Source organism: Lagopus leucura, unplaced genomic scaffold (genome assembly GCF_019238085.1).
Source record: "Lagopus leucura isolate 7727_CA_CO unplaced genomic scaffold, USGS_WTPT01 Super-Scaffold_100009, whole genome shotgun sequence".
Lineage (NCBI taxonomy): Eukaryota > Metazoa > Chordata > Aves > Galliformes > Phasianidae > Lagopus > Lagopus leucura.
In genome coordinates, this window is record NW_024962266.1 from 22,790,709 (window position 1) to 22,803,822 (window position 13,114).

General features: G+C 39.1%; 1 protein-coding gene across 1 annotated transcript in view; it reads left to right on the forward strand.

Moving 5' to 3' along the window:
• The first annotated feature begins 12,553 nt into the window (after positions 1–12,553).
• ELAVL4 (ELAV like RNA binding protein 4) overlaps positions 12,554–13,114 on the forward strand; it is a 73,678-nt gene continuing 73,117 nt past the window's right edge. The window contains exon 1 of the mRNA XM_042873997.1: positions 12,554–12,615. Within this exon, the coding sequence (XP_042729931.1) occupies positions 12,598–12,615 (18 nt within the window). The 5' untranslated portion in view covers positions 12,554–12,597. The remainder of the gene's footprint in view (positions 12,616–13,114) is intronic.

Genomic DNA, 13,114 nt, shown 5'->3' on the forward strand with positions numbered 1-13,114 from the left:
TTGGTCCCTTCCCTTCCAAAGCTAATAATCTAATTTTGGACATCACGCAACAACAGGGAGTAACAGAATACTACAGCAAAATGCTAACTCCTTGGTTATCTTCACATTTATTACTTCAGCCGTATTCTTTATTTTATTGCATCCCTCCTTCAATATCTTAGCAAGCAAAAGCTACTTCACTTTTATGGCTCTTCACAGCTTATTCCCACCCCATCATCTTTTAATATCCTATAGAGAAGTCAACGTCTTCCCCCCACACATTTCATTCAGTAATAACTCTACTTGTTACATTTTCAAACCAGCACCTTCTTGCTTTCCCTCACTGCTGCTTCTCACTCCCACTCACCTAATTTTTCTCCTTCAAATCCCTCCCTAAAAATCTCCTATGCTGTGATGTCTACTGAAGAAATGATAATAAATAGTCAGCTGTGAGCCAAGATTACTGTCTGTCAGTGTGACTAGTGTTGTCTTATTCTGATCTTTGTCTGTCTTTGGCATCAACTTGTGTGGACTGAAAGTGACTTGAAGCAGGCCCTGTGTTCTTGCTGTGTTAGATATGGGTTCCCAGAATGGACTCTTTAGAAGTATTATATAAACAAATAAAAATAAACTGCAGTAATAGAAATACAAATGGAAATACTGGCCAAAACCACAAAGATGAGGCAATTATTCAGTTGTGATTCATCAGCTTAGACAAATTTACATAAAAATTAATGTGACTGACAACTCCGTTCTAAATATCAAGCAAGAAATTATTTTTCTAAATATGGATTTGTGCTGTCTTTCTGTTTATTTATAGTCCATAGGGACTTGAGGAACACGCTATTTTTTCAATCTTTCTTGTATTTAAAATGTCAGATTTTCTATTGTTTTGTTTATCTTTTGCCACAGCCCACAGTACTATATGGCTACAAAAGAACGTGAGACAACATAATGCCACAAAAGCAAATAAAGGAAAAATTATTTCTAATCACTCCTTTTTTTTCTTAACATGAAGATAATTCAAATATGTCAAAGACAGATTGATTTGCATTGTGCATGCAGTCCTTCTGATTCAACTGGAGGTGGCTGGGGTCAATACATACCTGTTGAAATCTCAAATATCTTCCAGAAAGATCAATAAAAACTCAATTTTACAATCCTGATAATTTCAGAGTGTGTAAAAAATTGGCAAGTTGAAAAAGAAAAAAAAAAAGAAAACGTTTTTATACATAACAAAAAAGAAGCCAAAAAAGGGCATTACTGGTTTTTCACAATTCGTTTTTAAAAGGCTGTTAAGGCTGGAGGAGAATGGAAAGTTAGAATATTAATGCACAGGTTGTGCATGCATTTCAAGCACCTCACATATGGTGTATGGTACGAAAATGTTTTTCAAAGTGGAGATATAAAAATCTAAGTGCAATTATATAGAAATCATATAGATCTTTTTTTTTCCCCCCAGTGTAGAAGTCGTGCATGAACTTGAGTACATGCAATGCAGGTACTTCAAATCTGTTGGACTTCTTTCAGAGCAAAGGCCATAGGGTTTCTTCTAGAAACAGGCCACCAACATTGGCTGTGAAGGCAGAGCAGAGGAGGCACAATCCAAATGAAATCAAACACATAACAAGATTTAAAACAAAAAAAAAATAGTCTGGTTTGAGTTTTTAGCCAGGATGTTATGGTTTGGTAGATTCAGACAGAAAATGTAATCTGATAAAGAGCCAAAATGAAAAATCAAAGCCTGTACTGAGGTAGCAAAAACTGAAGTGAATTTTAAAACATGTATACATATTGGAGGAATGTTATAATCTTATTACTGTAAACTCATTCCACTCTTTCCATTCCTCTAGCATTTATTGCTCTCATTAGTTATGTAATACAAAAAAGCAGACTGTAAATTTCTTGGGTCAGTACAGTATCTTTAATGTATTCTGAACATGCCTAGTATTTCTTCAGATGTTCTATACAAAAATAATATTACCTCTTGGGTTCTTCTGAATTATTTCTAAGCATAAGAAAAATTAAAATGCAGCAAGTCTGGAAAGGTCAGACTGTGTCTTCCTTCATTTCGTGCATGACTTCAGAAATAATCAAAAAGTTATGCTGAGATAACTGATATGAGACCTGAGACACCATGATCACAAAAGTTGGATCAATTTGTGCCCATGCAATCAAAGCACTATCCCATTTAATTTTACATTCTATGGATATTTTTGAACTACTGGGCCCTAATGATTGTCCTCACGGATGTGTGGCAGTATTGTGGAATTACACAGAGAAAACACTGGCCTAAGGAACCCAGTGAGTAGATTACAACCATACTGAGTACAGGTGGGCAATCCGTGACTCCAGGATGCCCCATCCCTGGAGACTTCCAAGGTGAGTGTGGATCAGGCCCTGGGCAACCTGACCTGGCTGTGGTGTCCCTGCTCGTCGCAGGGGAGTTGGACTAGATGACCTTTAAGGGTTCCTTCCAACTCTAAGGATTCTGTGATTCTGAGATTTGTTGGAAAGAGGTTGGTTGCCAGTATGAGCTTATGCCTTGCAATTGGTGAGGAAAGACCTCCAAGGGAAAGGTCAGGGCCAGACAACTGGGTGCAGAATGGAAAAATAAATGTTCCCCAAGGACAGGAGCAAACCCTCATTATTACGAGATCAATTTTTAAAAATTATTTTGGGGAAATTAAGAACCTTCATCTTTAAGTTCCCATTGGAAAGGTTTACATGCTACACAAGAAAAGTGCATTTCATCTGGGAAAGGTGAAGGGCTGAGTCAGATCTCTGGGTGTCTGAATGTGTGGATGAGGACAGCTGAGGAACTTTCAAACCTAATGTTAATGCATTATACCCTCGTACCTTGTTGATGTTTCCAGGGTGTTAACATGACTGACAGTCGTGGCTGCCTCAAACTGAAATATATGACTGTGTTATGTTTTAATATATTTATTGAAAAATATTTAATAAATATTATTTTCAATGAATCTGTATGTATTATTATTTTCCAGACTGTTCCTACACTTATATTTGCAGGTGTATTTTAAGCATTGTACGTTAAGATTCTATATACTCTGCAATTCTCTTGTATCTTTTAATCATTTTTAGCATCCACAGGAGTAAAAATCTTTTAATGTAGGTAATTTTAATGTAGGTACCTCTGGAAAGATGAGAGAGGTAAAATCAGCCTATGACAGAAGTGAGCACTCATGGGCTTTTTTAAAGAAAAAAAATGATTTTAAATGTATCAAAGGAGTGAATTCAAAGGGTGCATGCAGATAGCCTTTGGTAGTTAGGTTGATGTGGGCTTTAGATCAGTGAGACTCAGCCATCAAGGTCCTTGCTTGCCTTACTCTTGTTTTCATGCTCTACAGTGAACAGCAAGAACAATTATGCTTTGCCCATTATTCCATCATTTGAAAAGCCCACTGTAGGGCAATGAACTGATCTGGTTTCCCAAGTTTCAGGCCCGGCCGAGTACATATGGTCCTGATGTTTGTGGGGGTAAACCTGAGATTTACAGTAAGCGAGAATGTTTAAAGAGAACTGCTCCATTCAGTGAAGCAAAAAGTGATAGAAATGTTGGTAAAATGTCCCAGCCTAGCATTGCACACCTACAGAGATTTACTCAACAGGCAGCATTTAAAACAAACGTGAGAATAGATGCTATTTACTTAGGACCTTCACTGAAAAAAAATCTAGTATAATTGGGTGAGGGGAAGTCTTTACTCGAGCCACATTTATTGAGATATAAACAATGTCCAATTGCAAAAACTAATTAAACAGCAGGGCTAGGGTAGCTGTTTTGCCTGCATGACTAGGATATAAGGTTTATAATCCATGCTGTTATAGGACAACAGGAAGAACAAATAACCATCTATCCAAAAAGTCAATTATGGCCATCTCTTAGTAATAACATGCTCCAGAGGTCAAATAATAATTTTCTTTAAGTAATATAGTCAGTTTTCTATAGAGAAGCTTGAATACTGTTCAGTGTTTGTGAGGAAGCTGAAAGCAGCAAAAGCAGCCTAATAAATATCAGACACTGTTCGTACCATTAATCCATCCATTAGGTGCTCCTTCACGCCCTTTGCTCTCAGAGCAAATTCTCTGATTTTGAGTCATCTGCCAGTGGGGGATATCTGGTTTATGAAGGACTCATACCAATAACCACATAGCATTTCAAAGTTTCCTTTTAAAGAAAATTCATTTACAAGTAAGACAGATATTTTGTGCATATATATAGATAAATAGTTCAGCTAAAGCCAGCTGAACAGCAGGTGCAGACAAGTCCATGTAGCTACAAGTTCATTGACAAATCCATCTCACAGAGCTTCTTCAGAACTTTAATAAGTGATGGCAGCCAACACTGCCCTAAGCCCCCCAGTCTGCCTCCAGGTTATTCACAGGGAAGCTCCAAACTGCAACACCATCTCTGGCGCTGGCAGCACCACGCCTGTCACTGTCACCTGTCCAAATGCAATCCCTGTAACAAGGAAGCTTTCTTCTCGCTTATCCTCTTGGTACTGGTGGCATGATACATCACTGCACATCGTAGAGAGAAACACAGGTTTGGAGGCCAGACATTGGCTCTCACTTCAGTCACCACTCTCCTTGAATGTTACTCTATTAGACTGAGAAGTACCATTCATCATATGCCATGAACAGCTAATAACAAAGTACCTCCCAAAGAGTCCTCTTCCAAACCAATGATGTCCATGAACACTATTAGTGTTAACACTGTAAGACATCTTTTTTTAATAGTTATCTTGACCCAGAATACATTCACTGCACTGTCCAACTATTGCCATCAAACAACACAAATTCTACCAGAAGGCTGCATACTGAGCGGCGATGTGCAAGTGCACAGAACCCTTAAATGAGCGAATAGCCTTTAAAAGCACACATAATTTTCTCTCAGACCAAGTATCTGAAGCAATCCAAGTGGAAAAACTAACATCTTTAAATGTTTTTAAAATCCATAGCCTCTAGCAATGCGTTATAATGAACAGTAGATATACAACTGTACTCAAAACCTTAAATGTTTTCACAATAATTTTTACTTTTATTAATTTAATTTGCTGCGTTTTAAGTCTGAAAGTAGCAAGGACAATTTCAAAAGAAAACTTCAAAAACAAGATATAACCAGAGACTTTTTGAGGATGAAAGAATACATGTAAGGAGGATCAAGACCCTACAGTGAGATCAGCTATTAGCTAATTAAATATGTGACTAAAATTCATCATTTTAAGTAGCAGACGTATTGATGGTGAGCAATCTGGTAGGCAAACAAATGATAGTGGATTTTTTTATTTTTTTTTTTTTTTGTATCTTCAGAGAGAAACATTTATCTTAATAAGATTCACTATGCCATAATACATGTGGAATAAGTCAACGTCTACTAATTAAAGGACACTGTCAACTTGATTTTCTAAACAGCTAATTAAAATATGTAGTATCTAATAGAGCACTTCTTGCAAAGTGTGCTCTGTTTAAAAAATACGTTCCTATAAAAGTTACTTGTTTTTCTATTCCCCTGTGTTTGCTTTTTAATTGGTTTTTCTACAAAGGAGGATCTGCTGAACTAAGGTTCTATTTCTGTATCAAGTTCCATTAATGCACACCCCTGTACTTACGCAGAAACCAAACGATTTGTCAGTCTAAATGCCTACATAAGAAAACAATGACACTAATCCTAAGGGTTGCTGTTGTTGCTGTTTCAGGAATAACAAGGTTTACTCTTTGTGGGGCTTCTTCAGGGGGGTTAGATAATCTGTTTGTTACCTGGCAGCATAGAATTTTCAAAAGTAATGCAATTTTCATATTGATAAGGAATCTTTAGCCTTCATTTTATAGATTAGATTAGTTTCTCAGAATAAGCATGCTTCTCTAGTTCTTATTCTGATTCTGTATGTAGCTTTTCCAAGAGAAAGAAGTTGTTGCAGATCTGTCAGCAAGGCTCTGGGAGTAGGAGGATGTTTGGATTTCCGGCATATTGCAACACAGTTCTTGGCCACGAGCAAAGCTATGTGTGTGAATCTCATTTTATATCCGTTGTTTGCAGTACCACATATTTTAAGAGAAATTTGAAAGTCTCTGTACTCCTAATGCTAGATAAGTGATCACAATTCTTTCCCTAAAAGAAACTGAGATAGCAAAATAAAGATACCTTTGCATATATCATGCCATGAGAGACTGTGGATGAACTGATGCTGTCATAGAAATAAAGTAAGCCCAGTTGTATCTTAGACAATTTGAGCCTGTATTCAAAGTTCTTAGTTCAAAGCTGCCTATCATTTGCAATGCTTCTTCCTCTTCCCAAATTCAGATTTAACATTTTCTATTGCATTCTTTTTGCCTTAAAATATTACTTGCCAACTAATCTTATTAGTCAAATTCTTAAAACATATCTACAATGTGCTTTTGTGGTACAGGAATCTAATACAGTAAATTATGAAACTAGCACTCATTTACCTTTCTCATTTCTCCCAGCCAATACATAGAAATCATCACCTTTCCAGCCAAGGCATGTGAAATGTCCTTCAGAATTCACCAGCTGGAGGGATCCCTGTGGGAGCAGCATTAGGTCCTTCCTACCTCAGGCAGCATGCAACAAGCTCAGGATTTCCAAACATTTTGTCATCAACAATGAAGAGGTGGTTTAGCATGCACTAACAGCTAACACGTAACATGTTAACATATTATAAACACACCCTGTCCTGTCATGTAAAATTTGCCCTTTTGGAGGTGAGTGCACAGTTCCTCCCGAATGATAGGGAAGTTCAGTGGCTGGCCAAAGAGGTTTTGACAGCGTCTATAAGGACAATGACTTGAAACCAATCCTCCTCATTGTAAATAACTTCAGGAAAAGAAATGACTGTGAGTTGTACTGCCAAGGACTTGGGGCAGATGGAAAATTATTTTTACTCTTCTATAACTGTAGGCAGTCTGCAGTGTTACCAGGAGTAAAAACCTGTTTTAGTCATTAACGTAATCAGGTATGAATCAAAGTAACCTCAGGAGATGTTTGTGTAGAGAAAGCAGATATTCTTTTCACACAAACAAGCACTTTTCTTATCCTAACTTCACTTTAATTCATGTATATCTTTAATAAACAAAACCATTATTTTGAATACTATCAGGAAATTTCTATCTTTAGTATTGCTCAAACAAATAATGCTAAAATGTTAAAAGCATTTTGTATTTTTTTTTCCTATGCACATCTAACATGTTCATTGCCATAATGCAAGATTGTCAATGCCAAAAAAGTGAAGCAGTGATCTATAATTTTAAAATGCCAGTGATTCCAAGCTGTCACTGATCTTGGAAAATTTCCTCAGTAGCATGTGGAGATCAATAACTGTTTATAGACTTTTCAATCCAGGTTTATATGGAGCATATTATTACGGACTATGTCAAATCTCTTAACTGTGAAGTGGAAGTCTGATACCACACACAAATCCACCCAAAATCCCATTCTGCTAAGACAAGAAGGACAATCTGGAGACCTATAGGCTAATCAGCATTTGCTTTTCTCTGAGAAAATAATGGCGCACATCCTTACATGTAATTTCTGGAGAAGGAGGAAGAGAAGGTGATTACGAACAGTAGTCAGCATGGATTGACCAAGGTTTGCCGTGCTTGACCAAGTGCATCTGCCTTCCATGAAGGAATGGCCAGGTGTGCAAACCATGCTGTACCCCAATGCTGTAAAGAAATGAGACATGAAGTGTTCACGTGAAACACACAATCAAATTACATTATTCCATTTAATTAATTCAGATGTACAGGTGCTAGTGTCCTCTTAAAATCATAGGTTTCATCTCTTTAGTTACATCCATACTGTAAACTCCCTGGTAAGCAAGGAGAGTCCTCAACATGACTAATACTACTACAATATAGTCATTTGTTACATGACTGCACATTCTAAATGTGACTGTATTTAGCAAACGGTAGAAATGCGTACTGGAAATGAAACATACATTTTCTTCCTAATTCCATTAATAAGAGTGTGTAAACATGTTAAATTGTGCAGTTTCATATCCAGTGTCTGATTTCTAGTGTTACCAAAGACTGCCTTAAAGTATTTAAGCACACTTTGTGCTGTGTTATCATGCATTAGAAAGACAAGCCATGAGAAAAGCCTACATACAAAATTAAAGCGGCTACTCCAATTCTCTAACTTTTGTGCAGTTACAGTGGCACAAAATGTGAGTTCTAAAACATGATAAATATACAAAATTAGTAAGCATGGTAAAATCTAGAAGTTCTTTTTGGGTATTCGTTGGTAGCTTTGCCACAAACTAAAGCCAAAGGCTAACTTCTTTTAGTCACATGAGAATACCACTCAACTCCCACTGGTGTAGTACTGTGTATATCAGTAGAGGAAGCAGTACGAACCTATCCAAATAAGAAAAAAATGACATTAAGATAAATATCTAATTCATCTTTGTTTGTTTTTGTTTTTGTTTTTTTTCCACTTCAGGCTGCGCAAACAAGAAAAAGTACAAAAAGGAGACTTGCCAAAATACAATTCAAAAAGAAGGAAAAACATTTAAATTGGTACATAAAAAACCAATTGTTACACTGGTTGTTGAAGGGAGAGTGAATATGAAGTCACATGGCTCTGAGGCCTGATCTTTTAAGCCGCTCCTAATTAAATGCATCTTTCCTCCTACTTCATGCTAAGAGTCTTCCAGGTTACTGGCTGTATTAAGTGAAAATTAGATGCTCATTCAGTGTATCTGCATGAATGTTGCAAAGTTGATTGAAAAAAAAGATAACATGTGAAGCCTGTGTTAAAAAAGAACATTGCTGATTCATCCTAATGTGCTTAGAAGTTCCTGAACTCCTATGCTTCATCAGTACCTCATAGAATAGGTCAAAATCCTTAGCAGATAAATGCTTAATCCAAGATAAATCGTAATAAATCCAAATGAGATTAGACCTGTACTGAAATATTCAATGAATGGTGTAAAAACATGTTTGAGTGACTGTGATAAATCAGTTGGACTCACTGACTGAATTATGTGGAGAACTTCAGAGAGGATGGAATAGCAGTCGAAAGAAAAGCGGGAATTTTCTGATAAATGCCACTTGGGGGGCAGCGTGGAGAGTTCTGAACCAACCTCACTTCTTAACGCTATTCTTCTGATCAGCTAAAGGGCTGATCAGAGACGAGTCTTCATGGTTTAAATCAGTGCTCTGATAGTCACCTGCTTTCCAAAAAGATGTTTTATTTATTTCTTCCTCCCAACTCCTACTATTCTGAATCTAAGTAAAACCAGAAAGAGACTTAAGGCTAATCTTCAGTGGGATCCACCATCATTTTCATCCCCTCTCTGTACAGTAGCTCATGATGACTGGATGTCATGTTCAGTATTTATAGTGAACCACATCTCTGTGCATTTTCAAAAATAGTACCACATTGCCTTACATTCAATACCTAATTATAATTTAAAAAATCACTACTCAATACACTGTAACATGATCTAAATGAAAATCCTGAATGAATCCGGCCATATATTTTATTAGCATTCCTGAAGAACACTCGTTGTTGGAACAGTGGTTGCATGGGAGTTTTGACGACGTGAAGAATCAAAGTTTGTATCTGATGTCCTTTAAGCCTTTTATGTGTTTATGGCTTTTATAGTCAAAGATAAGCTTTGTAATGGGTTTCTACGCTTACCTTGAAAACTGTACTCTACTGCAAAAAACACATAAATACTTATTTCTGACAACATTTGGTATTTACTCTAAAAAGTGGTGTGCATTAACAATATACTGATTTGGAGTATTATACTCTGAATAGATTTCAACATCATGCTCATATAGCCCCGAGAAGCTATCAGACTTTGTCGCCGACATTAGTATTTCTCATTCATTGCAACGCAACACAATCAAACTGTGATGATTTCAACAGTGCACCAGGTAAGCCACTTCTCATTAGCAAATCACGCCCCCTCCATTCAGCCCAGGTTCCTAAACTTCTATGGAGACTATTGTTGGGTGCTCAGATTTGACAAAGAAATGGGGCGGGCTGTGGGAGGAGTAATATGAATTAGATGCTCAGGTAGAGACAGATGTGCGTAGACAAAGCAACACAGGTGCTTTCCTAATTCCTGTGTAGAATGAGCCCTCACAGCCTTTGAGTTGAGACTACACAGCATTTCCATTGCCTACAACATAGGACTCATTTTTCTGAAGGAGAAACGTAAGTTCTTATTTTCCAAGGTGTTTTTGTTGGTGGCTTTGATATGTAACTAAGAAACAAAGTGACATGAGAATGAACTAAATCTACTCTGCATACTACATCGTTAAAAATATATTAGCGCTATTCATTTGTAAGATATATTGATAACATCCACGTTTCTTTGTATTTGAACAGACCTGCTTAGATTTGTCCTTTTTAGAATAAGTTTCAGTCTGTACTCTGAAGATTACCGAAGACTTTCTTTGCACTATTTACTGCTATAGTTTTAAAAGACAGTTAGGAATATCCTACGAATCCAGACTCGTATCAACAAGGAAATATCACATAAGGATGATTAACTGTGCGATGCAGACCTTTTCCTACACTTGTGGAGATATACTTGCATTGTAACCAATATTTAGTATAGTTTTTAAATATTTTTTTCAACAATCTAATAAATCATTGGAAACAAGTGAAATACGGAAAAGTGCAGATTCAATATACTATAAATTAAAAACAAAAACAGCACATCTTTCTAAAAGATGCAATTTAATTTAGGCGTACAGGACTTCAGAATGAAATGGTTTTAGAAAAGCTGTGATATCTTTTAATGGACTACATCCTTTTTGACTCGTTTGGAACTGGACTTCTCAATTTTTAGGAATATCAATACCACCTCAAAAGATGGCTCTGGAGGCTTGAGTCAGGAAGGATCTCCTTAATTCTGCCAAAATATAGCAAAAGAAAAGGCGTGGAGTATCTACAAGTACAGCAACACAACTTAGGTTTGGAGAGAAGTATTTTGCTACAGGCGTATTGCTTAGGAGTATAATATTTTCCATATATTAAGACTGTTAGAATGCACTAACAAAAAAAAAAATCAAACTTGTTTCCAGAAAAAAAAAAAAAAAAAAAAAATCTTAATTTAGCTCTACTTTTCTGATAATTGCATTTCATAACCTCATTTTTTAGAGTAATTTGTTCCATGGGATGCCTGCACAGACAATATCACAGGTCTTTTCTGTATGTGCTAGTTTGTCTCTAAAATGAGGATTTTGACCAAACTAATAGACAGATGAAGCCAAACAAACAAACTGCTGCTATGCTAATTTCTGAAACAGATGGATCTGATCCAGTATTTGCTAGCAAATGCAATTCATTGTCAATCTAACACAGAATCATGTATGTCTTTCTGTCATTCTGTTATGTATAGCATATAGGGAAAAATCTGGCCAAGGATACCCCACCCACAGCTAAATTTATACACAAAGAACTGAAAATCAAAGTCCATAAACAAGTACAAATTCTGCCATCCTTAGTGGAAGCAGAGATTAGGCCTCCGTTTTGAAGTCCCAGGTACAGATCTTCAAAAGCCCTGAGATGTTAGGGCAACAGTCCTCCCTCGCTACATGGCAGAAATACCCTTGAAATTAATGCAGGTTGCATTCAGGCTTGCAGCACGAGCGTACCAGACAAACCACACTGTAAACTTTTAGTTTTCTAGAGATATTTTATTTAAATAGCTGTGGCTTTATTACCCCTCATCGAGCTGTGCAGAGAAAAAGTCACTAAAAAAGCCAAGGGTTTGCAGCCAGCCCCCTGCCCAGGCCAGCAGTCAGCCTGCAGCCCGCTCAGCTTCCCGAGGCGGTCTGTGCTGTTGGTGCATCTTCGGCTAAATTTAGCCTAATGTTAAGAATGACCTACACAGCAAGGAAATAAACTGTTTGAAAAAATATAGGACAAAGCTTATGTTTAAGGGAAAGCTTCCCACAATGTTCTATTTGTGGCACACGATCATACATTTGTGTCACATCATCTTATCCGTTCCTTGAGCATTGATTGAAAAAGAGGCTTTTTAACCTGCTCAAAATTCTTCTTTGTACGTCTTTATCGGAGGAGGTCACCGGCGGCAAGGAAGCACCCCAGGCAGGGGTCTGCACGCACCGCGTCCCACCGGCTGCCTTTCGTTTATTTCCAGCTCCGCTCCGCGAGGCACCTGGATGCGTCGCGGCCCCGGGAGGGAGCAGAGCCTGCACACCCGCTGGGTACGTTACCTCGGCTCGGTTCTTCCCCTCAGGCACCGACCTCCGGGCTCACCCCGCCCGGGGCTCACCGAGCCACGCGGGCTCCCCCCCCTCCCCACCCCGGCCGCCCCTACAGCTCCCCCGGCTGCCGCCGCCGCCGAGCACGGAGCCGACTCCCCGCAGCGCCTGCCGAGATAAAAAGCCCATCCCCGCTCCCCCTAGCCCCAATCCGCCGGGCGCTGCCGCCGACAAGATGGCGGCGCCGCTTCACGCCGCTGCGTAGCGCCGCGTCCCGCCCCGCTTTGCAGCGCGGGAGACCCCGCAGCCGCCACGTGCCGTCGCAGCCACCGTCGCACGCGCTGCTCGGGCCGCCGACTCCGCGCCTCCTGCAACCCGCGGCGGAAGATGCGCGTGCACCGCGCGGTGAGACGCGGGATGGGGGCTGCGGGGGGGAGCACAGTATGGGGGGTCCCGCGGGGTCGGGGGGAGCTTAAAAGAGGGGGCTGAAAAATGGATTCGGGGAGTTTTCTGAACTTTTCTTTGTGGGATGGGGGAAGGAGGGAGAGGGCTGCAGTTGATTAAGGTCTAGCAGGTCGCTTCGTGCTCAGCAGCGCTGCTTATTTGCGATATTGCATGTAAACGGGGGGAAAGAGTGAACTTTGCGAGCATTTCGGTTTCGGTGCGGTGAGGTCAGCGCAAGTAATGTGTTTTAAGTGGCTGCTGATGAGCGCCTGCTGCCCCAGCACGTGCTGCAACACTGCACAGGTGCGGGTGAGGCTGTTGTGTGCCAGCACCTGGCTGCTCGAGGTTAAAAAAAGCGGCTGGGGCCTTTAAAGTAAGTTGTTTGGGTTTTTTTGTTTTTTGGTTTTTTTTTTAAGCCATTCCTATTTATTTGTTCACAACATCTTGAAGGGCACCTTGA